This window comes from Aulonocara sp. 'chitande type north' Nkhata Bay, linkage group LG7 (assembly GCF_057382095.1).
Source record: "Aulonocara sp. 'chitande type north' Nkhata Bay isolate Kocher_YH1m ecotype deep benthic linkage group LG7, A_spYH_male_GT1.1, whole genome shotgun sequence".
NCBI lineage: Eukaryota > Metazoa > Chordata > Actinopteri > Cichliformes > Cichlidae > Aulonocara > Aulonocara sp. 'chitande type north' Nkhata Bay.
Genome location: NC_141350.1, coordinates 11102108 through 11127252, shown reverse-complemented (window position 1 = coordinate 11127252; position 25145 = coordinate 11102108). Strand labels below are relative to the sequence as shown.

The window sequence follows — 25145 nt, the reverse complement described above, 5'->3', positions numbered from 1 at the left end:
GAAAGTTATTCCTGCACTAATAGTCCAGTAAGCAGTGCAGTAATATACACCAGTATTTACTGGTGTAACATCTTCCGGTGTGGCTGAATTAAAACAATTCCTCAAACAAGAGTGGAACAACACTTCTCAAAGTGATAAGAAAGACTCATTGCCAGTTACTGCAAACACCTGATTGCAATCCTTGCTGCCAAGGGTGGCACAACCAGTTGTTAGGTTTAAGGGGCAATTTATGCCTGTTAATAAATCAAATTATAATTTTTAAAAACTGCATTTAGCATTTAATTAGGTTATCTTTGTCTAATTTGTCTAATTGAAATTAGTTCAAATATCTTAAACATGCAAGAAACAAAAGAAAATGTTTTTTTTATTTGTTTGTATTTATGTATTCATTTTATTATTATTATTATTATTTATTTTTTTTGCTTTGCTACCTTTACATATGGTAGCTTTAATGATTTTCACACATCTTTGCATCAGTGTTCGTATTCTTTTCTAGCTAGCTAACATACTTTTCTGTTAGCTAATGGACTAAGTTTACTTCAGGGCTGTCTTCCAGAAGGGCTTTTACTCCTGTTGTTTTCTTTTTCAAATATATGTTTGTTGTTTTTATGGTTTGTTTTGGCTAATAATGTCTATATAACCAACTTTTGTGAACTGGACTCTTAATTCGAAGCTCTCTAGTTCATTTCCCCCCTGCTTGTTTCTCTGTTTGTGTCTCTGACAAGGGTCCCACCCCACAAGTGATTTTACGGTACATTCAGGTGAAAACCTCTGTTATGGAGGGGCAGCTTTGTAGGCTCACACGGTGGCAAACGGTCAAGCCAACGTCAGCCTGCTGGCTGAAGATGCAGTGATAGAGAGCAAAGCAACAGGCTTACCTGCGCAACAGGTGTAGGCTATTCGTCAGCTGGTCAGGGGGGGCTGTCTCCACCAGGTACGTTTTAGAGGTACAACCAGGCATCGTACCGGCTCAACAAACACCCTGAACTCTTTCCTCTCGGGACAGTTGAGATGCACCGTTAACGTTTCGGCGAGACTTCCTTTCGGACTCTGAGATGAACTTAAAGTGGACAGTGAAACGATTTCTTCTTATGTCGTTTTCAGTCTCCCACTTGCTGTTACTTGAGGGTAAGTCAGACACATCCAGACTTCTGTAGATGTTAATGTTATTGATATTATATGATGTATTACAAGTATGAGACAATATTTACATAAATAAGCCACAAAATCCTTGAGGTCTTACAAGTTATTTTCGACTCATCTCTCCTTTCTTTTATCAGTATTAGCACTGACAGATGGTAATACAATTTTACAACTGTCTGCTTAACACGATGTACACTTTGAGATGTATTTTGATTTTACACCTATAAGATACCTTTGACTGAGATGAGTAAGGCAGAAACCTTAATGCTGATTTTATAACTTTGCATTTAGGAGTTCAGAGTCGACTTTCAGTGGCAGAAGGAAGACCACAGAGGTAAATAAAAGAAAGAATACTAAACATGTTGCTGTCTACTAATAATATTAATACAGTATTAATACATTAGATGATACAAATGAAAAGTCATTTTTTTCATATGTCATTCTTACACATTGCTCTAGGGTGAACATGATAAATGCATTTACACTTCCTGTATGGTGTATATGACAGAGACAGTGTATGAGAGTGTGTGTCTGTGTGTGCCTGCACATGTGCGTGTGAGAGTTCAGTACAGAGAGGTTTCAAGTCTAAATTCAAGTGGTGTAAAGTGCACTTAAGTCTCCCCTCTGACTGTTTCTTCCCACTAATGTGCATGTTTGTGTGTGTGTGCAGAAGAGCTAATGCACTCCGGAGGAAACGGGATCTCCTCGGGGAGGAGGTTTGTACACTACACCTAAGAGAACCAGAGGAGGTCAGGGCATCCACCTGCGCACAACACCCTAAGCGGCACAAAGCTGTCTTTGTAGAGAATGAGACACACTCACTAACTTGTACACTTTCTCCCACTCAACTTGACGCAACTGTTATCTTACAGGAGCAGTTAGAGCAGTGGTACAGAAACATCAGTGTCAGCGATATTGTTAAAGCTTAAGAGTTATTTAAGGAACTACTCTTAGCATCTGTTGTTTACTCTTTTCCAAGACGTACAGACCATTGCTGTCAGAGGGTACTCTGTCACGCAGTATTTTGCACAACTACACAGCCAGAGATTCCTCTTCAGGTAAATACTCCGCCTGTGAAGTGATTCCAAATGCATTCACGGAAACTTAACACTCTTTACCTGGGCAGGCTGGAATGATTGCCCTTGATTTTGTCTTTCCCAGAATACTGCGGCTGCCTCAATGGCGGCTGGTGTCAGGAAGGTGGGGTGTGTGACTGTGCCCAGTTCCAGGCATTGGGAGACCGCTGCCAGATCAGTGAGTAATCCACCCATCTACATGTCTTCCTTCAGATTTGTCTTATAACCACACATTTTTGGTATGCAATAAACCAGCTGGCTAGCATCTTTGGTAACAATACCCTTTTTTAATAACATAACATAGTCAGTCTTCAAGAATTTGTGAATGTGCTCCACAATCATTCAACAAATGTTAATTAGCTGTACACACTCCAGCATTAATTATCAGATTTTCCCAGATCTCTTTCTCTCTGTCTCTCCTTTGTTGATACAAATCCACCAACCTCCATCTCTACTAAAACCACCCACCCATACACACACACGCACACAAAGACTTTACTCCCTAGAGGAGCTGATATAAAGTCACTTGAACTTAGGTAATAGGGTAAGGGCTGAGTGATGGAGTTTCTGGTTTCTATATTGTGAACAGGCTCCTTATACAGCATATCAGGAGATCTGAGGTCACAGTGATTGTAAAGACATTTTTCATTTCAATAAAAACTAATTTAGTGTTGACAAATGGTCGAAGGCAATGCAGTTCTTTAGAGACCACCTGTGACTCAGCTGAGACTTGAGGAGAAACCCTGAAATGGCACTGACAAGATAAAAAATATGAATTTTAAAAATAAAACACCACTACAGAAAGAAAATATGAAAGAATGTCATGAGTGCAGGTTTGTCATGAAGGTAATAAAAGCTTCACCCAAGAGAAATATCAAGCTCTCCCACCGTAACAGATTATAATAATTGAGGCAACTGAGCTATTCTTCAAAAAGTACTGAATAAAATTTGAAAATTATATTTTTTAAGCATTAATGTCTGAAATTGAAGATATGTAAAATGAGTCATTCATGTCAGAGTATTAAAATCAGAAGATGTGTTTGCTGTCAGCGCAACCCACCTCCTCAGATTTTTGGGAATGGCCCTCGGCAGCATCTTGGCATATCCTGCTATGGGGATTTCCTCTAACAAAGAGCTTTTAGAAAATTCAGGAGTTCATTTTCCTCTGATAAGTGCAATGAAATAGAACATGATGAAAGGCATAACGATGATAGGTCAGTTCATTTGTGTCACTATCATTACAAGAATCTTGTCTGACTGAAGTGCCCATTTTTCCTCTCAGTACCTAACCAGGGCCAGGATAGAGATGGGATCTGCAGGTCATGGGGTCAGCACCACTATGAAACATTTGATGGAATATATTTCTACTTCCCTGGAACCTGCTCTTACATTTTGGCCCAGGATTGTCACTCAACTACACCGCAGTACACAGTGTGGGTAAGGCTAGTAATCAGTCTTTACTCTATGTCTATATATTAGCTTCTTGCTACATTGCCATGTTTGCTGTTAAAACAAAGCAATATGGAAGTTTCTTAAATAAGCTAAACTGCAGTGGCATCTGACTGCTTGTACTGAATAAAATAACAGGAAATAGGAGATCTGTAAAGGCTATAAAACAGTTGTTAATAATGTATGCTAAACACAGACACTTTAAGACCTTGCCACATGACTGTTTTATAGCCTTTACAGATCTCCTATTTCCTGTTATTGTATGTTGTGCTGACAGCAGATAGTTGTTAATAATGTATGCTAAACACAGACACTTTAAGACCTTGCCACATGACTATCTGCTGTCAGCACAACACCGATGTGGCATATTTCTTTGTGCCATTGTTTTCTAAAAACTCAACAAAAAAATTGCCTTACTAAGGACAAAAAAATGTTTTTAATTATGATTAACCTTTTCAAAAAAGGTGCCAAAGTCATTCTAATTATGTCTTTATCCTTGCAGCCATATATTATTAGATAATGATAGTCTGCAAAATTTGAGTTGTAGCTTTAATGAGCCCTTGTTCATAAATCGGTATGCTTTTCCCTCCATGTTTATTATTATTCCACTTCTATCATTTTCTGGTGTTTGTCAGGTTCACAACAGCAGAGTGTGTGAGGGGAGTGTGTATTTATGTCCGAGAGCTCTCAGTCTGTTCTTCCCAAACGAGGAGGAGATCCACATCTCGGGATATCGGGTCCACCAGGGAGGTCGCAGGTGCATATGAGTGTGTGCATGTATGTGTGTGTTTGTTAACTGCAGAGGTGTCAAAATAAAAACTAAAAAGGAAGAAAGAAAGAAAGCATTTGCTCGCCATCCCATCTAAACCTACTGTAAAATCGATAGAAGACTATAAGTAAGATTTTCAAAGACCTGACGTCATCCAATGATCTCATGATGTTTCTGTCTCTGTATAATGTCAGGTTAAGTTTACCACAGACCGTGGGCGGTGTCTTTATTGAACGACTGGCTGATTACCTGCTCGTGAAGAGCGTGTTTGGCTTCTCTTTGGCCTGGGATGGAGGCTCGGGCGTCTACCTGAAGATGAGCGAGGAGCACCAAGGCGCCCCTTGTGGCCTGTGTGGAAACTTCAACAATGTTGCTGGTGATGACCTCACCACTGCTCGCGGTAAGACCGGCCTGACTGGCGACTCATCCTCTTATCCCTTCTCTCAGCACCCACTCATCATAATTATTGTTATTATACACTCAACACTGATTCTGGCCAATTATAGTAGCAGTGGGACCTGGGGAGTCTAGAGTGGAAGGACAGGGGAGAACTGGTAGTTTTGATTTGAATAGCTGGAAGAAGCATGGACTTTCCTCATATGACCTAGTAACATGAACTACGGTGCCCCGCTTGTTTGGGAGGAGAGATGACCAGTAATGTGGAGATGAGCCCAAGGAAAGACAACAGACAAAAAGGAACCAACTACAGCGCATTTCTACACGCACATATTTCCTCTTAGTGCCTCTTATAATCAGCCCTCTTTTTTATGTCTCATGTTATTGTGTTTAATGAATTAAAGAAATAATTTAATGTATGTTTGAATGGAAAATCTACTCCATTTTTACTCTGTGTATGTGTTTTTATACATTTTTATCTTTTGTCTGTACCTACGTCATGCTGGGTATACCACATACAGCTGCACATATGTGTTTACTTTAGGTATTCGGACTGATGAACCTGCACTGTTTGCTAACAGCTGGGCAGTGGACCTTGCTCATGAACGAGCCTGTCCCTCAGTGGATCTTGACTTTAGTGGGCCCTGCCAGTCTGAGTCAGACATGGATGTAAGAACCACAGAAGCAATATTTCCACTTAATAACATGTGCAAAGACAAATCAGGCCCACCAAAGTGCACCATAATAAAACCTTTTTTAGCAGTGTTAATTTTTGTTTACTTCTGGTGGTATATTATGTTGCATATATTCATACCATACTTTATTTGTATGCAGGATGCTATAGAGAAATGCAGTGCGCTTCTCTTTTTCCCCTTTTTGTCCTGTCATGAAAACATCGATCCCAATCCCTTTGTTGCCAGTTGTGTCTCTGACCTTTGTGTGTAAGTAAAAGCAAGCACACTGTCGAGTAGATACATTCAACCTTTTGCTTGAGTTGAAACTTTTTGCATAGAAAGCAGTTCCCCGAAAACATTTGATGCATGTTTTCAGCTCTGATGATGAGGAAACTTTTTGTCGAGCCTTGGTGGAGTACACCCGAGCATGCTCCCATGTTGGATATCCCGTAAGAGAGTGGAGAGACAGCTTCCCTTCTTGCAGTAAGTAATGGCTGCTGCTCTACGATTTCAGCGGAAACATGAAAACTTGTATAATGTATTTAGTGCACACTTGTGTTCTACTTTTATTGTTAAGCCAGTTGTTTGTGTTTATGCTCAGATGACGGCTGTGAGGAGAGTTTTGTGTATAGAGACTGTATCAGCTGCTGTCCACCTACCTGTACATTTGAGAAAGAATGCCTGGGAACCAACCTGCATTGTCTGGATGGCTGCTACTGTCCTGATGGTATTCAAAGAACCCCCCCAAATTTTTTTAATGTCTCTGAAATTGTTGACTGATCTCAGATCCTTGCATGCAGGTCTCATCCTGCAGAATGGAACATGCATTGCTGCCTCTCAGTGTCCATGTGTTTATCATGGAACGTCATATGTACAAGGACAGGTGCTACAACAGGGATGCAGTGTCTGGTGAGTGTGGAAAACTGTTACTGTGTGAGAATATAGCACAGCCAACGTGTTGCTAACTGTTTCTGTTTTGTTTTTTCAGTGTATGCATGGGTGGTGTGTGGAACTGCACTGAGAATAACTGCACAGGTGAGAATCCCATCGAAGACAGCCAAAGAAGAAATAATGCATCCAGATTTAAAAAACAAAAACACTCTTCTCTTTGTCTCTTCTTAGTTGAATGTTCAGTGGTTGGGGACGTGTTTGTGACGACGTTTGACGGAAGGATGTTTCTCCAGCCAGGGGCGTGTCAGTATGTCCTGGCAAAGAGCCGCAGCAGCAGCAGATTCACCATCACACTACAATATACTACTTGTGCAGAGGTAGCACACACAACTACTTTTGCACACACCTAACAAGCCTGCAGTGTTCCTTTAATCCAGATATAACTGCCCCTTCCGTATAAATGTGTGTCAACAGCAGCAGGTGTGTATTCAGTCAGTGACAGTAGTGCTGGATGAAGATGTAAGTCGCCAAATCACTTTGACAAGAGAGGGGGAGGTGATAATTGGTGTAAACCCAGCGCCTGCCCTGCCATATGTCGATGGTAGGAATCACACGATGCACACACACACACACACACACACACACACACACACACACACACACACACACACACAATATCAAATGGTACATGTAAATACATTGCTAGAAATAGTTAAAAAAAAAACAACCAATTGATTCGATTTTAAAACTTCTTCCTGACATACAGATGCAGTCGAGGTGCGGAAGCTGACCTCTGTGTTCACACAGCTGAAGACTGGGATTGGTTTCAGGCTGCATTATGACGGTCGAGGCGGAAGGGTCTATGTGCAGCTTGACAGCCAGTGGCGCGGACAGACGCTGGGACTCTGTGGAACCTACAATGGAAATCTACGAGATGATTTCCTGTGAGCATGTACTTCCCACTTATACGTCAGTGTTGAAAATGTGACTTTTGCTGAGAATATTTTTTGTGGGGGGTAGGTCTCCAGCGGGTATGATAGAGGGCACTCCGCAGCTTCATGCCAGTGCTTGGAAGGTGTCATCTGCCTGTGTTGCTCCAGTTAATCTACCTATTACAGACCCATGTGAGATGAATCAGCACAACGGTAATAGTTTCAATTACTGTGGATTTGGTTATTATTCTTTCATTTTAGCCTTAATGAAAAAATATGAAGAAAGAAAAGGATTAAGGCAAAACTTTAGGGGTTTGAATCCCAGATTGTACTATGCATTCTAACATTACTGCTTTCTGGTTTGAATTATGAATTGCTCAAGTGTTAGCTGCAGGCAATCTATCTTGTCAAAGGAACTATGAGGATGTGTTAAGTTTCGTGTGGGCTTATGTGTCTTGTAGTATTCTACGCATCCCAGTGTGAGGTGCTTTTGGGCACTGTGTTTGCTCCGTGCCATGGCTACATCAGTCCAAACATCTACCAGCAGCAGTGCCGCTATCAGGCCTGCCGCTGTGGGAGCAGCTGTTTGTGCACTGCACTGGCTCATTACGCTTACCTTTGCTCCAAACATGGAGTCAACATTAATTTCAGATCACAAGTCTCTGAGTGTGGTAAGTTTCCATAGTCTGGATTTTTTTTAGACATTAATTTGTGCCTTTGTGATTTTTCTTCTTATTGATATGAGATTTAAGTGTACACTGCCCCAAAATGTAGGCATTGTAAAGGGATTGCAGAAGACTGTAATTTACCCCAGAAAAACAAATTTGTACTATTCTCTGTGTGTGATATACAGGAGTGGTGTGTCTTGGTGGAATGATGTACCACTCGTGTGTGTCGTCTTGTGGCCGGTCCTGTCGGGCAATGTCCAGCAATGAGACATGTACCCCTGATGATTGTGCCGAGGGATGCGGCTGTCCAGACGGCAGTTTTTATGATGATGTGCGCCAGCGCTGTGTGCAGCTGTAAGCCTTAAGCACCTCATACATCATCCTTACTTACTAATGGGTATCAGTTGCCATTTGGCCAGAAAGGACATACAATGGCACACAAAGCACTTAAACACAAAAAGCATCATCATTAAAAAATGTAATCAAAATATTCTCATGACTTTCTCCTCAGGTCGCAGTGTCACTGTTATTCCATGGGTGTGGTGTCACAACCAGGAGAGGTGACCTTCAGTGCCTCTGGGCCCTGGTGAGTCACAGCTGACCGTAAGCTGCACTGAAAATTGAAAACCCACTCTTCTTGCTCTTCAAACTGCACACAGTGCAACATACTGGCACACACCATGATCCATTTGAGAAAGCAGTTTAAGCTTGAGTGATTGTCAAATGAGATGTAGAGCACTTAAACTGACCTTGTGTTTGATAACATTATTCTCTTTCCCAAACACTCGCCCCTTTTTCTCTCCCTTCCTGTCTCCACCATCAGCCTGTGCAGAAATGGGAAGATGGAGTGTGTGCCAGAGGAAAAAGGTAACCTCTCTGCACTCCCCCCTCCTCCCTTCAGTTCCTGCTTTCATCCGTTCCAGTAACAAAGTGGCATTTCAGGCTATGTCCCTCTTGCTGAAATCAAGAGCCTTATGTCTGTAGCTGTGGCTTGTTTCCCATGACTTGATGTTGCAATTGGTGTTTATGGCAACTAGGGCATCGATTTTCTTGTGTGTGTGTGTGTGTGTGTGTGTGTGTGTGTGTGTGTGTGTGTGTGTGTGTGTGTGTGTGCGTGCGCGTGCATCAACATCATAGAGCCAGATAGTATAGAAGACGGGGAGTGTCCAGAGGGGAAAGTGTACCACAGCTGCACTGAGCAGAGGGGAGGAGTGGCCTGTGCACCAACCTGCCGCAACCTGATGTTGAACCTGACGTGCCCACCCAGTACACCATGCATACCTGGCTGTGTCTGCCCTTCTGGGTAATACAAAGACTTAGTGACTATTTTCAAAATAACATGAGAATGTATAGGTATTTGTTCGTTTGTTTTTAGTGGCCTCCTACCTGTTAGTCAGTCACTTTTTTTTGTTAATTTTAATACTAATTGTAATCCCTGCTTTACCCGTGTTAGGATAGTTACATTGAAACACAAAAAGTGGTACCTTAACGTAGTTAAAACACCTTTCACCTACCCCAGGACCATTTGCCATTGGCATGGGTTGCACTCACCACTGTGGACTGTGTGAAAAGAAGCATCTTGCAGGCATCAGCATATATGTGTCTTAATTTCACTTACAAGATTTTTGCCGATATTCAGCAACCAGAGCACAAAGTACTCTGAAAGCTCATGTCCAGGGAAAGACTGGTTTTCAGTACTGTCACCATAATACTGGAAAAAAACCTTCAATGCAGCTTAAATTTAGGAACACTAATTCCTGTTAGAGTTTATATTTCTAATAACTAGAAAGTGCATTTTCTGAAGAAACTGCAGTGTGAATGCTTGAATCTGAATGTATGCACTGAAATGAATTAATTACTGAATTTAAGTTAAAAATCTTGAATGAGATAAAAAAAAAAACAACCCGAATTTAACCTGAAAACAAAAGTGCTGAACTGCTAAAAGCTGAAGGTTACACAGAAGAAGAAGTTGGAAAAAAGCTGAAAATGTTTTAATTGTAAATTAGAAAAACCTAAGAAATGAGAAAAGAACATTTAGAGTCAGAAAACATCTGAAAGAATATTAAAAGGTCATATTCTTTGAATCACTGAATGACTAAAATGTGATCCCTCCACTTGGACCCACACAGTTTAAAAAGTTTACATCTCTGAGCTTTGAAAGACAAGATGTTGGAAAAAGAACAACGATGGCGACGTTTTGAGGGTAAAATGATGGCTTTAACACTGTGGACACAGCAGCAGTTGAAAGAGAAGTGCTTAAGATGAATCTTGGTACAGTGGCAGGCAGAGCTCGTTAAGCAGGCAGGTGTGAGCCTGGTTGCTATAGTGACCGCACCCAATGGCTCCATACACACGTACACAGACATGCGCCTCACTTTTGCTGCTTAAAATGAACAGAAAAGTCAGGCCGAAACAAATCGTTCCCAAATGAAAAGTAAAAGTCGTATTGACAAAATTCTTTCACTGTGAGCGACAGCAATGTCTAGTCTACCAAATTCTCAGTTTTCATGTCTGTGGAGTTTATTATATGGACGTGGTGACAGTGGAAAGACACCATGCTCTTCTGATTTTCAAACGAACCTTCTGAGCCATTTTAACATTAGAGTCTATGGAAGAGTTGGAGGGAGGAGGCTGTGCATTGGTGACATTTATGAAAGAACCATAACACCTAGTACAATAGTAAACACATTGGATGAAAGAGGACAGCGATGGCTACGTTTTGAGGGTAAAATCATACCTGTAGAGCAAACGCTGCGGACACAGCAGCAGTTTTAAAAAAGATTTTAAAATTAATTTTTTTGCTCCTCTCACTCTAGCAGTTGAGCTGTCTCACTCTAGCCCCAACATTCCGTCCCATACACACCCATTATAAATTTTGAAACGGGTGAAAAAACATCATGAAACTTAAACTGGAACTGAAGAAAAAGTATAATAGATATTGAAAAGATAAATACAAGTTGAATAGTTGAATGTCTTGTCTTCGTTTTAAAGTTTGAATGGTGGCTCTATGTCAATGTATGTGGAAGTAGTAAGAGTTTAAAAATGAGTAAGTTGAATGAGAATTTGAAGGGTCTCCCCATTGAAATACATGGGAAATTTTTGTTGAATAAAGTTGAATAAAATTAAAAATATAAATGTTAAAAATGAGAAAAGTAGAAGCAGTCATGTCCAAAAGAAGAGGAATCTAACGGTGTTTGAATGGTTTTTCTAAGTTGAACGGTTTTGAAGGAGTTAGATGCCAAAAAACGTACGGAATATATAATAATAAAGATTTGAAGAACAATACTGTGAATGCTTTTCAAGCATTCACACTAATTAGTGTGAATGCTTGAAAAGCATTCACACTAATTAATCTTAAACAAATTAATCTTAAAATCTTTTTTAAAACTGCTGCTGTGTCCGCAGCGTTTGCTCTACAGGTATGATTTTACCCTCAAAACGTAGCCATCGCTGTCCTCTTTCATCCAATGTGTTTACTATTGTACTAGGTGTTATGGTTCTTTCATAAATGTCACCAATGCACAGCCTCCTCCCTCCAACTCTTCCATAGACTCTAATGTTAAAATGGCTCAGAAGGTTCGTTTGAAAATCAGAAGAGCATGGTGTCTTTCCACTGTCACCACGTCCATATAATAAACTCCACAGACATGAAAACTGAGAATTTGGTAGACTAGACATTGCTGTCGCTCACAGTGAAAGAATTTTGTCAATACGACTTTTACTTTTCATTTGGGAACGATTTGTTTCGGCCTGACTTTTCTGTTCATTTTAAGCAGCAAAAGTGAGGTGCATGTCTGTGTCCGTGTGTATGGAGCCATTGGGTGCGGTCACTATAGCAACCAGGCTCACACCTGCCTGCTTAACGAGCTCTGCCTGCCACTCTGCCAAAATTAATCTTAAACACTTCTCTTTCAACTGCTGCTGTGTCCACAGTGTCACAGCCATCATTTTACCCTCAAAACGTCGCCATCGTTGTTCTTTTTCCAACATCTTGTCTTTCAAAGCTCAGAGATGTAAACTTTTTAAACTGTGTGGGTCCAAGTGGAGGGATCACATTTTAGTCATTCAGTGATTCAAAGAATATGACCTTTTAATATTCTTTCAGATGTTTTCTGACTCTGAATGTTCTTTTCTCATTTCTTAGGTTTTTCTAATTTACAATTAAAACATTTTCAGCTTTTTTCCAACTTCTTCTTCTGTGTAACCTTCAGCTTTTAGCAGTTCAGCACTTTTGTTTTCAGGTTAAATTCGGGGTTTTTTTTAATCTCATTCAATATTTTTAACTCAAAATTCAGCAATTAATTCATTTCAGTGCATACATTCAGATTCAAGCATTCACACTGCAGTTTCTTCAGAAAATGCACTTTCTAGTTGTGACTGTTTTAATTAGTGGGGAGATGACTGATTGTTTTGAGTTTGTGTTTGAACTGTTGAATCTTGTGTTTATGTATTTTCTCCACCATTTTTTCCAAAAAGAGATTTGATCTCCAGGCCTAAAAGCTAAAGTGTTAATTGCAACACAGAGACAAACACAGATATGGGGTTTGAGTGTTTAAGTGTTCGCATGCTTTGTACCACCTACTTTTGTTTTACCCATGAAGGCTGGTGCTGCACCAGGGGGAATGTTATTATCCAGAAAATTGCCCTTGTTCCTGGCTTGGACTTGAGTACCTGCCTGGAGAAACTGTGGAAACACCATGCTACAAATGGTAAACACCTTTCCTGCCTCTGTATTATTTACAAAGTAATAATGAGGTTCCTTATAAGGTTGTCAATCATCTCCAAACAACTGATTCTCAAAGCAGTTACAAAAGAAAGTTTGTCTTTTGTCCCACCTCTGCTTTGTTTTTGCTCTTCTCTTATGCACCCACCTGTCCATCCCTTTAGCGTGTGTCACCGTGGCTATTTTAACTGCAGCTACTCCCCGTGTCCAGCTGTGTGTACTGTTTACAGCGACAGGCACTACCACACCTTTGATGGCCTCGAGTATGACTACCACTCTGACTGTCAGGTCTACTTGCTCAAAGTGAGTAGGCTGGCTGTGTGGATTTATATAACAACTTTCTAGTTAGCACAAAAAAAAACTAATAAAGGTGTAAAATTATATAATTTGCTTCCAGTGACAAATTTATGGATTCATTTTTGGCACTGGAATGTCAGTGGGGATTGTCTGATAGAGACTGTGCTAACCTGTGCCAGAGAAGTTTGTGTGATTGATTGCGTTTAAGGGCAAAGGAGGAGCATCCTTAACAATTCCTAGCCAACACTGATATGGATCTGGGAAAGAAGATCCAAGCTGGTTTCTAATCTTGGAGTTTGGGTTTTAATTAGAGCCGATTAAGGCATGTATGTGTGTGTTTGTGTCGGTGGGTTGGGACCACTGTAATGCTAGCAGACGCTGCGCAAAGCTGTAGTGACACAAAGAGACCAGTGTTCACTTCAAACCCCAGGGCTCCTGCGCTCCCAGGGATATAGAATTAGAATTAGCAGAACAGACATTCAGAGCTCGCAGGCCGCCTGCCACCATGCAGACCTGAAAAGAATGGGGAAGTTGGTCAAAACTGTACTTTAATAGTCTACAGTTGTTTCCTCTTTTTGTCACTTCTCATGTGTCCAGGATGATGATGTTTCCTGAACAGGTAGAATGAGATTCCATCTCTGAGTCTAGCACGTGGTGTTTAGATATTTGCTTTCTGACTGCTGTGGCTTTAGTGAGGAAAATTTTGAACAGACAAAAAACACAACAAAAGTATTTTGTTGTGTTTGCTAAAAAAAACACAACTTTCCTTACAGTAGTAATATTTTGTCTTCTCTTCTCATCAGAGTGCAGGAGAGACCGAGGTATCCATTGTTGCCCAAAACAAAGACTGCTATGAGAGCGGCATTGTGTGCATGAAAATCCTGGTCATTCACGTGGGACTTACCAAGATCTACTTCACTGACAATTCTGGCAACCTTGTATGGATAATACAAACACAGTAACAAGCTGAAATATTTCAGTAAAATCCAGTGAATCCTGCTGATGTCACGCTATCTGGTTTATTTTGTGTTAGAGCCCTTCCACTGTTGTTGGTCGAGGGTCAGAGTTTGAGCTCTGGAAAGCCGGCTACTACACTGTCATCCACTTCTCAAATCAGGACCTGACCATCCTTTGGGACCGCAAGACGACTGTGCACATCAGAGCTGGACCTCAGTGGAAGGCGTGTACTAGTAGCACATCAGAAATTCGAAGTGTTGTTATAAGAAAAATATAACAAGTTGTCTGCTTTTTCGCTCCAGGGTCTTCTCAGTGGGTTATGTGGAAATTTTGACAGTGTGACAGCGAATGATATGACCACCTCCAGCCACATGGAAGTCAGTAATGCACAGACATTCGGCGATAGCTGGGCCCTGGGACAGGTATGAGTCAGCTCATTTCCTCTACTCCCCTTCATTGATTCTTCTTTTGCCCTCTTTTCTCTTTCTGTCTTTGTCCATCACCCTCAAACTCACTACCTCTCTACCTCCCTGCTCCCTGTGCCCGTCTCCCTCGAGTACACCGTGATATTTAAGAGTAATCAGACACTTGATCGCTTTCTGTGTGTGTGTGTTTTCTGTCTTTTAGTGTGAAAGCGACTATGTACTTGAGCGACCATGTGAAGGGGACTTAGGGAGACAGCCGTACGCCAAAAGAGAGTGCGCTCTCCTCTACAGCGATGTCTTTGCACCTTGTCACAATGTTGTAAGTGCCATTCAAGTTACACATATAAACACACACAAACACAGAAACCTGTGTACAGAGAGACTGCAGCTATGAAAAGGTTATATCATTTGAAAAAGGGAGCTATAGGGATTAATAAGGGGTTATAGGAACAACTCTTAACTAATCCTGGTAAACACACTCTTTAAAGAGATTCACAAGCTTGCCACTCAAATTCAAATAGGGCACACCTAGTGTTTATTATAGTGTTATATTTCAATTTATGACCAGTAGATGGAGCCATGTTTTTATGTACAGTTTTTTAGCCATCACTATCAACCAGTGGAGAGTCCATTTCACTTCATTGCTTAAACTACATTTCAGAAAATACATACATTTAGAATTAACTAAGAGGTTCAGTAGAGATTATCATAATAAAGCAAAAGTCAATCTTTGAACGTGTCTGTATTCAAACAAATTTCTCTCTGTCTTATATTCTTTGCAATAAATTCATTTTTCTTATTAAACTTAATGTGCCCTCTTTGATCTGATCTGATTCACGTTCTTGTCATGTTCTGTTTGCCATAGTTGTCCAGTGAAGACAAATACGTTCCCTTGAAGCAACCTTTAGAGGAACATCATTTAGTAGTATATTCCTTTGAGATATTTCTGAATTCCTGCTACTTTTTTTAGCACTTATTTAAAGTATGTTTGTATTCTTTTGCACTAAAACAGATTTATTTGAGGAAACAACAGTTTAATGTATTAATTCATCAAAAGCAAAAAATATAGATTACAACGAATTCTCAACAGAAAAAGAATCATGCTTGCAGACAGAAGACTATAAAAATGTAAATCAATACATTTTTAAATATGGTACAGACACAGCAGACCTGATAATAAGCAGGAGGCAATCCCACAGAGCAGGATTTAAAATGTCAGAAGCACAGTTCCTCTTTGTTCTCAGTTTCGATGGTGGGATAATTAAGTGCAGTCGGTCAAAAGATATGAGTGGTCGTAGTGGAGAATACAGGGTGATGAGTTCAGATATACAAGACTCTGCTATGCCATGGCATGCTTTTAATGTTAAAAGCAGAACTGAACTAAATTATGAAGCATATATTCATATAAAGCATGTCAGTCTGTGCAATTCAGCAAGAATAGGGTAATGTGTTCTTCTCATTTAGTATCATATATGTGCCTCACTGCCTCATTCTGAACCAAATGATTTTCAGTAAATGCTTTAAGATACAAATCTAGATTTGCAGTAATTAAGGCAAGGATAAATAAAAACATTAATATCCCAAGGCAGTACTGAGCTAACTTTGGAAATATTTCTGTACAGCTAGATCCAGGCCCAGTGAGTTTTAACTCATGTTAGTGTTGAGCTAGCATTCAGTCTTTAATAGTAAGGCTGTCACAGCTGGTCTGTTGATGTAGTGTGCAGTACCCAAATGTAGACACATGAAACCACTAATTATATGAAAATGAGCATTTTATTGGCTGATGCAAGTAGAAACCAAACAATAACAATCCCAAAGAGTAAAGACATCTAATCAACAGGGGTTAGAGGGACACAGGTGAACACAATTAACAATGGATGAAAACAATCAAGGAATCAAGGAAAGGCGGATAAAACACAGAGGAAACAAAAACGTTCAATGTAAAACAGGAAATCAGATGCTCTTACCAACACTAAACAATATAGGAGATAATAGGAGACAAGGAGACAAAAGGGACCAAAGCATAAACGTGGTATAAGACAGGAATGCATAACACAAACACTGTCGAGACCACTTCTACAAACAATTCTAAAAATAGACAACAACTAAAATACAAACAAAAACAAAAAAAACCCTCATCACTGGGACAGATACGAAGTAAATATACTGCTCTTTAAAATTCTGAAAAAAGGAACACTTTTATGCCTAACACCCTAACCTTGTCTAGTTGGCCATGTGCTCACGGCCTGGCACTGTGGAGCCTGATTTGCCATAGAATACCAGAATTAGGAGAGACACACATACCTCTACAGGCTAAGCAATGGCATCCTGACTGCCATAAGATATCAAGGTGAAATCCTTGATATCGTCCGACGTTACGCTGGTGCAGTGGGTCCTGGGTTCCTCCGGTGCAAAAGCATGCCCGGCATCATGTGATTAGAGAATGCAGGCAGTTCCTGGAGGTTTGATACCAATCAGTGGTATCAATACCTTATCAGTTCCAGAATATAACAATAACCATTCACAACTTTGAAATCTGTCTCTGTCTACGCTGATAATGTGACAGATGTTTACAAATTATAGGACAAAATATGATTCACATGTCCTGTTAAACATGTACCTGTTTGTTATTAGCCTCTGACAAGCACTGGGGTAAAAGTGACAAATTTATTGTTGTTAGTGTTGTTGAAAATAAAATTTTACAAGAAGAGAAATAATAATATGCATCAGGGGCACAGAAAGGGCTTATTAAATGTGTTTCATAATAACATTCTAGTAAAATGCTAACATCTGAATATTAATTGTAACCTTGTTGCTCCAACCTGGTTGCAGCACACGTCTCTACTTGTTATATTTTCTAAAATTATAGTAATACAGAAAAGTATTATTTGCTCCTGTTTATGTACATCATAGTAGCCAGTGTCAAAGACAGAGTTAACCTTCCCTTTGGCCACACCAACTCATTGCTGATGCATAGTTTGTCATAGAGTTCATCTGATACCTTCTGCACCAGAGGTTGACCCACATTTCTCTGTCCCGATATCATCGGTCTTTCCTGTCTGAATTATTTAAAACAACTCCCCCCCCCCCCTCCAAAAAATAAGACCTCCCTCAGTTTCTCCCAGCGAGATTTGGCCTCGTTCATTTCATGATTGTTTGTGTGGATATCTTCCTGTGTGTACCCTTTCAGGTTGATGTGGCCTGGTTCTACAGGAACTGCCTAACAGACACTTGCAATTGTAACCGTGGGGGAGACTGTGAGTGTCTCTGCACGTCCATCGCTGCATACGCATACAAATGCTGTCAGCAGGGGGTCACAATTCACTGGAGATCACCTTCTGTCTGTCGTGAGTACATACATACACAGACAGACAAATACAATACAGGCTTCTGCTGTGTGGGTCAGGGACGTGACCTTTGCTTACCTCTTTGACCCATTTTCTGTAGTCACTCTTTGCATCAGTCAATATTTTGCCATTTTTCACAAGATTAAATAATTCTTCTGTTATATCTTACATTTTACTCTTCTGGACTGTCTTTCAGCCTATGATTGCGAGTACTACAATCAAGGTATGTTTAACTGAGAATCTTCTACCAGATTTGTAAACCTTACTCTTATTCCCTGCCATCTTATCATTCATTTCCTCTTTCGCTCTCTCACATCACAGAGCTAGGCGATGGCCCATTTTCCTTGGTGAGTGCAGTCTATAAAGACACCATGTTTGGAGTGAATCGTACCAGCAGCTCTGTTTTTCCCCTGGTAAGAGAAAGACCAGGGCAGTTGCCTGCCCCAGGTCTACTGTTCAACTTCATGATCACAGCAGGATTGCAGAAGGACAGAACATCACGTGAGCATCTGCATTATTATTATTATTATTATACATTGATATGTGTTTATTTTCTGCATAAATTACTTTGATTATGATTACGACTATTTGTAGGTGTTCCCATGGTGTCGCTGGAGTCTGCAGAGAGACCCAACTACTTCCTTGTTGTGTCAGGGCGCAGCCGTCTGCAGTTGGAGCAGTGGAGTCGAGGGGTGGAGTTCAGTCGTAGAGCAACCTTTATCCAGCACCAGGGGCTGATTCTCCCAGGTCACACTTCATTTGAGCTTGTGGCCCAGCCCGGAGTTTTTTTGACACTCACACGCACTGCTGCACGAGCCCAGAGATACGACACCTCACAGGGCTTCAAAGCCAGCAGCAGCTTCACACTGGAGGGTCAGAAACACACGCATATATACAGTGGCCCCAAAAACATATCAGAATGACCCAGTTCTTTTTTTTATAAAATGTTAGATAAACTAGTATTTAAACCATAAAATGCATTTAGGACAATTTAACGGGAAGGTTTCTATTAAAATAAATAAATAAATCACAAGGAGGGAGAAAGCATGAACACAGTGCTCTAAATGGCAAGCTGGACAGGTTCTGATTGTTAAACTTAGTGGACCATGCCCATTCCTAATGTGATGAGCTAAACTCCACCATTGGTTGCATTGCTAGAGGCATATGTTTGAACTGATGAGCAACTGACTTAATAAATTTGTTACATTTCAAAATCACCTTGAAACTTGTTGGTTGAACATCAATTAAAATGTGAAGAAAAATTCAAGCATCATTTGCTTGCACACAGGAACACTTTGAATATATATTGTTAAACATCCGTGAAAAGAGAAGCAGACACAGGAACACCAGCTGCAGATTGGTCTGCATGGCTCTGTGCAAAATCAAATCAGAAACAGGTGATAAAAAGCAGCAAGGACAACTCAGCTTAAATATTATCTTATGAATAGAAACCATTCATAAGCTAAAAATCAAGACAGCTGTACCTGAACTTGCCTGAGCCCGTAATGTGATGTAAATCCATATTTTCCGTATGAATTTAGCTCTTTTTACTTGTCCAAATAACTTTTTGGAGCCACTGTATACCTTTTATAGATGCATGCTGTACATACAAATGCTGACTAATAAGGTATGTTTCCTCTCTTCTTGCAGAGAGCACTTTTGTAATACCTTACCGTATGATGTGTGAGTGGCGCTACCAGTCCTGTGCAAGTCCTTGTGTCCCCACGTGCAGTGACCCAGATGCTACACGCTGCCAGTTTCTTCCTCCGTAAGAGGCTTGGCTAATTAAAAAGCAATAATAAAATCAGCATAATGTGTGCTCGACGCAAGTATTGAAGTAGTTTTGTATTTTACAGTGTAGAAGGTTGCTTTCCACGATGTCCAAAGAACATGGTCCTTGATGAAGTCACTAGAAGATGTGTCTACACAGAGGACTGTGAGTACAGCCATTTTTATTTTAAGTTGCTGTAAAAAAAAGAAAAGAAAAAAGATATGGTTTTCTCATATACCAAAAAATAAACTTAGTACAAAAAGCAAGGAGATTTATGTTTGGTAAGTTATTGCTTAGCTGTAACAGCACTTATAAAAAATCTTATATTTTGGAAAGCCTTTTTATTTCTCTTAATTGTAAGGAAAATACATTTGTGAATTGAGCAGCAGCATGGACCGTACTACAGCTGTCAGTTGGTGTCTACTGCAAGCATGCCATGTTTGACTGATCTGGATTGGTCCCATGCCATAAGACAACAACCAAGCTGCAGCATTACTTGGCTGTATATGGTTCTTCCACATGCTACTGAAAAAATGGTTAAATTGCCAATATGTCTTATTACTTCACACTTCAAACACCCAATAAAATAAACCACACCAAAGTTTTTGAACCGACATACTCAACACTGCTACTCAACTCAAAAATGCATTTTGTGGCACCATTTAAGTGGAAATAAGCAAGCAATTCAACAGTGTAAGGTTTATTGCCAAGAAGCAGGATTATGACAAAGAAATAATCAATCAGACATAAATGTCCTTACTTTTGTGCCAAGTTTATATTTTTTCTTGGTTTGCTCTGTATATGACGATGGTTTTAATCATTTTCAATTGAAAATATTTGCCTGTTATAATAAACATCTTCTCCAGGTGTGTCTCTTCCCCCAACTCCAACCCCGTTTGCATATGTGACGCGGTCTAACAGGACTACTACAGCACCACTGCCAATACCTACGACTACAACAACAACTTCTACTACCACCACCACCACTACCACCACAAGGCCGACAACAACCACCACCACTACTAGAGCCACCACTACCACCTCCACTACTATCAGGTCCACAACAACCACTGCCACTTCTACCACCACCACTCCTGCTACTACTCCCAGCACAACATTAGCCACTGAGCGTGTCACCACTCTGCTCACCCCAACTTCATCCACGTCTCCATCTGCTACTCCCACCACTATTGTTTCAACTACTCTCACTCCCACAACCCCGACAGAAAGCACCACTCTCAGGACAACTGAAACAACCCCCACTCAAACGCAAACTACTACGGTGACTACAACAGTTACCTCTGCAACGCCTTCCACTGTACCCACTGGAGCCACTACAGCCCCCTCCACTACTTCTCGTCCCTCCCATACCTCACCCTCAATTCCTACCTCCACCACCATTACCGCACCATCCACATCCCCGCCTCATCCAACATCCCCCACCTTACCACCCACTACAGTTGTTACAACTACCTCCACCTCAGCTACTTTTGAACCTGAAACCACTACCAAATCCACAACCACTCCTCAACCTCCTCCAGCAGATACGACTGTCGCCACAGAGGCCACCACTCCAACAGACACTCCAACAACTACAGCACCCCCTCCAACAACCATCGAGCCCACCACTGAGCCTGTAACTACAGAGATAGTCACAAGTCCTGCAACCATTCCTGTAACAGAGGAAACATCAACCACTCACCCTTTCCTTTTGCCCACTATTCCCTGTACAGTAAGTCTTTTGTTTTAGTTTATTATATATGCACAAATATAAACGTGCATGAAAATACCCATCCTTGTTAAACTTTAGAAATCATGGTAGCAATTTAAATGATTACTTAAATCATCATAGATTCCTTACATGATTATTTAGTATGAATAGGCTTTAAAATATAAGCAAAATGCTACGAAGAGTCCAGGTTGCTGTTGACATCTTTAATAGTTCTGTTGTAATCTTGTAGTAAAATAAGTGTCACAGTAAGCATCCACAATACTAGCTCTCTAAAACCAGTGAAATTCAGTCGTGTTTTTTTAAATTGATGCTGGTGCTACTGTTCATACCGTTATGTGTCAAAACAAATTATACCTACTATTAAAAATTAAGAAATGCTTTCTGACTCACAATGAGCCTTTCATTTCAGAAAGGCTTGATCGGTCCTCGTACCATAAAGGCAACATTTCTGCATCACCTGTGCGCCAGTCACATATCACACCTATTCTTGTGGCCTTTCACTGACTTCCAGTGAAACTCAGAATCAGCTTTAAAATTCTATTACTAGCATATAAAGCTTTACATGGAGAAGTCCCTGCTTATATAGCAGAGCTTCTGAAACCTTATCAGAGCTGCCGGCCTCTCTGATCCTCTAACCAGAGCCTCCTAACTGTCCCTCGCTCTGATTTTAAAACTGGAGGTGATCGTGCTTTTGAGGTTGTTGGGCCCAACCGTGGAACAGTCTTCCTTAGTCGGTCAGGTCGGCTCACTCCATTATTTCTTTTAAATGACTACTGAAAACTCATTTTCATCATTATTGCTATGCAGAATATCCATTCACTTCTGCCCTTTTCAGGGTCGCAGGCTGCTGGGCTAACACACAGGGACAGACAACCATTTGCACTCACATTCACACCTATGAGCAATTTTGATTGATCGATTAACCTAAGACATGGTAAGTGCATGTGTTTGGACTGTGGGAGGAAGCCAGAGCACCCAGGGAGAACATGCAAACTCCACACAGAAAGACCCTGGCCTGATGGTGGAATTGAACTCAGGACCTTCTTGCTGTGCAGCAACAGTGCTAACCACCGTGCCACAGTGCTGCCTGCTATGCAGAATAATGCATAGTTAATCTGCATACACATACTCTATTCTAAGCAATAATGGGTTGGGCTGAAAGAAAAAACAGATAAATCATTATGTAGAAATTAAATATGTGTGTTTGATGATGATAATGAAGTTTAAGCCAGCTCAGCTTTTAAAAACAGAACGTGTATATTTGCATCCACAGCCCCCATACTCCTATCGGATTGATGAGTGTGTTGAGCTGATCTGTTTTAATGGAGAGCTGCTGCTTCACAACTCTTCTCTTCACTGTCGCTACAACACCACCCAACCTCAGTGCAGTCTGCTGGGCATGCCTATCCTGGTTAACACAGACCCCTGCTGTCCGCAGTGGCAGTGCCCGTGTAAGTTTTTCTATATGCACTAAAATAACTTGGTATGAAATGGTATGAAAGTTTTCTTTTGCCTTGATAATCTGTTTGGCTTTCACAGGTCGCTGCACTGTAATGTCAGACCTGCGTGTGATCACATTTGATGGTAATAATGTAGCCTTGTACGACAATGGCTCCTACATCTTGGTTAACCTGCCCAGAGAGACTATTATTGGCACTGTGGAGAAATGTCCAACTAGTCAGGTATTATATAAAGTAAATGCAATTAAGTCTAATAAACTAAAAAGCAGATGTTAATGGCTTACATTGACGTTTTTTCAGAGTGTGAATTCCATCAGACGAACTGTGAGTACAGCTTCAATTCTTCCGTGTTATTCCCTGCAGTTATACTTGCATCAAAGCTGTTGTATTATTATCTCATTATGACTACTCTTTAATGTTTCCTGCAGAGCCCTACAGGTGGAACATCTGGACTTTGTTTTAAGAAGCTGAACATTACTACCTCTTTCTACAGAATTATAATCAACCGACTCGATCGGAAGGTGATTATTTTTACCAGCTTTAATCCCAAGACATATTCAATTTAGCCTACATAAATAATATGCTTGCATTCTTTATATTGGTCTCTAGGTTACAGTAAATTACAGACCTGCTAGACTTCCGTTCTCACGTCAGTCCCTTTATGTGGAAGATACAGGAAGCATGTACCTTATCCACACACCTGGCGGGATCAGTATACAGTGGTATCATAGCACGGGCATTATGGTGCTACAGTATATTGCTCCTAATAATAGATCTGTGCCCACTCGAGGCCTGTGTGGTGAGCAGTCATATACATGCACCCATACACACACATACCCACTGGCTTTGACTACATCAGCACCAACATCAGCCTCTTTTATCTAAGTGCCATCTTTAGGCCCTTTAAGGTTTAATGTCTAAACTGCAGCATCACTTTGACTTGAATCATTATGGGATATGACAATTTGAGATGTCGAGAGCTATTTGGTTTAATTAGGCAGACACCATGTCACTTGACATTTTTATTGCTCATTTGCTGTACACACACACACATACATACACACACAAACCTGTCTGTCCACTATGCCAGGTTGCTGCGATGGGAACCCAGAAGATGACCTGAAACTGCCCAATGGCACAGTGGTGAGAGAGTTGGGAGACATGATGATCTTCCTACAGGCATGGAGAGTCCACACCACCGATGAGACCGAACACACACGCAGGGTCGGAGACAACTGCACCACTGGCGACTGCTCCACCTGTCTCTCTATGCTTTACCAAAGCGCTTTCACACCATGCCACGGCAAGGTAACCAGCAGTGCTTTCAAAACCTTGATTTTAGTGAATGTGCTAAGTTACTTTGTCATTTGCCTTTTGCATTAAAAACGGTAGCAGGAGAGTAAATGGGGTTGCAGTGGCCCATGAAGCAGAGCAGGTCATCTACTAATTGGAAAGATGGTTGTTCGATTCCTGGTTGCTCAAGTCAGCATCCCAAAGTGTCTTTTGGCAAGATAGTGAACCTGAAGTTGCTTCTGATACGGTCACTGGAGTGTGAAAGCACTTAGACTTAGAAAAAGCTGCTTGTATGAATGGCTGAATGAGACTTCTTGTGCTTTGAATGAGGAGTAGAAAAGTGCTATGTAAGAACCAGTCCATTTGCTGGTCAAAAGGAAAAGCTAAGGCAATTTTGAAAAAGCTTTGTTATTTCAAGTATTCATCATGCAAAAATACCAAATGTGAGGATATGCCAAGGTGTGTGCTGTGGCAGGCAAAAGGGAAGACACAAATGCAGGACTGGAACATGGAAACATAACTTAAAACGGCAGCTTTATTGCTGGGAAAAACACTCCATTAAATAAACTCATGAAAGCCAACCAAAACCCTGAACATGGAAACAAGGAACTGAAAAAACTAGGAAACCGGGAGCACTGAGACCGCACACAGCATTGTGAGGGTACGAGTACAACGCGACAACCAACAGAGGAAAACACAGGGCTTAAATACACCAGGGAGTAACGAGGGAATGGAAAACAGGAGGGAAGTAAAGCTGGAGCTAATGTGACATAATGAGACAACAGAAACAACGAAGAATACACTGACATAGGACATAGACTGTCAAAGTAAAACAGGAAGCACGAGCCAAAGACGCAGACTACACAGACGTGGAAACATGACAGACTCTGGAACAGAGGGAACATGAAGAACAGAGACAAAAGTAACAAGACATGGGACACAGGGAAGACATAAAGACAGATAACTAATACTAAACATACAACATACGGAGAACAGAATTAAACCTTCACCAAGAACACAGAGGAGGCACAGAAACAGAACAGAAACCCAAAACTAAGAACTATAAATACAATACAAACAGAAAACCACCATTCAAGGAGTATAAGTTAAACCAAAAACCCAAACACTGGGTCAACAGACCC

General features: G+C 40.8%; 1 protein-coding gene across 5 annotated transcripts in view; it reads left to right on the top strand.

Annotated features, from left to right (window-relative positions):
- The first annotated feature begins 522 nt into the window (after window positions 1-522).
- otogl (otogelin-like) overlaps window positions 523-25145 on the top strand; it is a 31642-nt gene continuing 7019 nt past the window's right edge. The window contains exons 1-43 of one of the 5 annotated variants that reach the window (XM_086298553.1): window positions 525-934; window positions 1007-1128; window positions 1435-1477; window positions 1814-1859; window positions 2123-2201; window positions 2305-2397; window positions 3502-3656; window positions 4304-4425; window positions 4632-4837; window positions 5378-5502; window positions 5668-5774; window positions 5884-5990; window positions 6109-6234; window positions 6308-6416; window positions 6496-6542; window positions 6630-6775; window positions 6873-6999; window positions 7165-7342; window positions 7419-7543; window positions 7792-8001; window positions 8184-8352; window positions 8510-8584; window positions 8822-8865; window positions 9136-9301; window positions 12600-12707; window positions 12886-13024; window positions 13822-13956; window positions 14052-14198; window positions 14278-14397; window positions 14603-14719; window positions 17591-17747; window positions 17944-17970; window positions 18069-18248; window positions 18342-18620; window positions 19398-19515; window positions 19604-19683; window positions 20385-21250; window positions 22524-22701; window positions 22790-22932; window positions 23011-23034; window positions 23139-23231; window positions 23320-23509; window positions 23801-24018. In XM_086298553.1, the coding sequence (XP_086154679.1) occupies window positions 1056-1128; window positions 1435-1477; window positions 1814-1859; window positions 2123-2201; window positions 2305-2397; window positions 3502-3656; window positions 4304-4425; window positions 4632-4837; window positions 5378-5502; window positions 5668-5774; window positions 5884-5990; window positions 6109-6234; window positions 6308-6416; window positions 6496-6542; window positions 6630-6775; window positions 6873-6999; window positions 7165-7342; window positions 7419-7543; window positions 7792-8001; window positions 8184-8352; window positions 8510-8584; window positions 8822-8865; window positions 9136-9301; window positions 12600-12707; window positions 12886-13024; window positions 13822-13956; window positions 14052-14198; window positions 14278-14397; window positions 14603-14719; window positions 17591-17747; window positions 17944-17970; window positions 18069-18248; window positions 18342-18620; window positions 19398-19515; window positions 19604-19683; window positions 20385-21250; window positions 22524-22701; window positions 22790-22932; window positions 23011-23034; window positions 23139-23231; window positions 23320-23509; window positions 23801-24018 (5997 nt within the window). In that variant the 5' untranslated portion in view covers window positions 525-934; window positions 1007-1055. Of the gene's footprint in view, window positions 1129-1434; window positions 1478-1813; window positions 1860-2122; window positions 2202-2304; window positions 2398-3501; window positions 3657-4303; window positions 4426-4631; window positions 4838-5377; window positions 5503-5667; window positions 5775-5883; window positions 5991-6108; window positions 6235-6307; window positions 6417-6495; window positions 6543-6629; window positions 6776-6872; window positions 7000-7164; window positions 7343-7418; window positions 7544-7791; window positions 8002-8183; window positions 8353-8509; window positions 8585-8821; window positions 8866-9135; window positions 9302-12599; window positions 12708-12885; window positions 13025-13821; window positions 13957-14051; window positions 14199-14277; window positions 14398-14602; window positions 14720-17590; window positions 17748-17943; window positions 17971-18068; window positions 18249-18341; window positions 18621-19397; window positions 19516-19603; window positions 19684-20384; window positions 21251-22523; window positions 22702-22789; window positions 22933-23010; window positions 23035-23138; window positions 23232-23319; window positions 23510-23800; window positions 24019-25145 lie in introns of all 5 variants that reach the window. The other 4 variants (XM_086298556.1, XM_086298554.1, XM_086298555.1 and 1 more) reach the window with 4 other exon arrangements.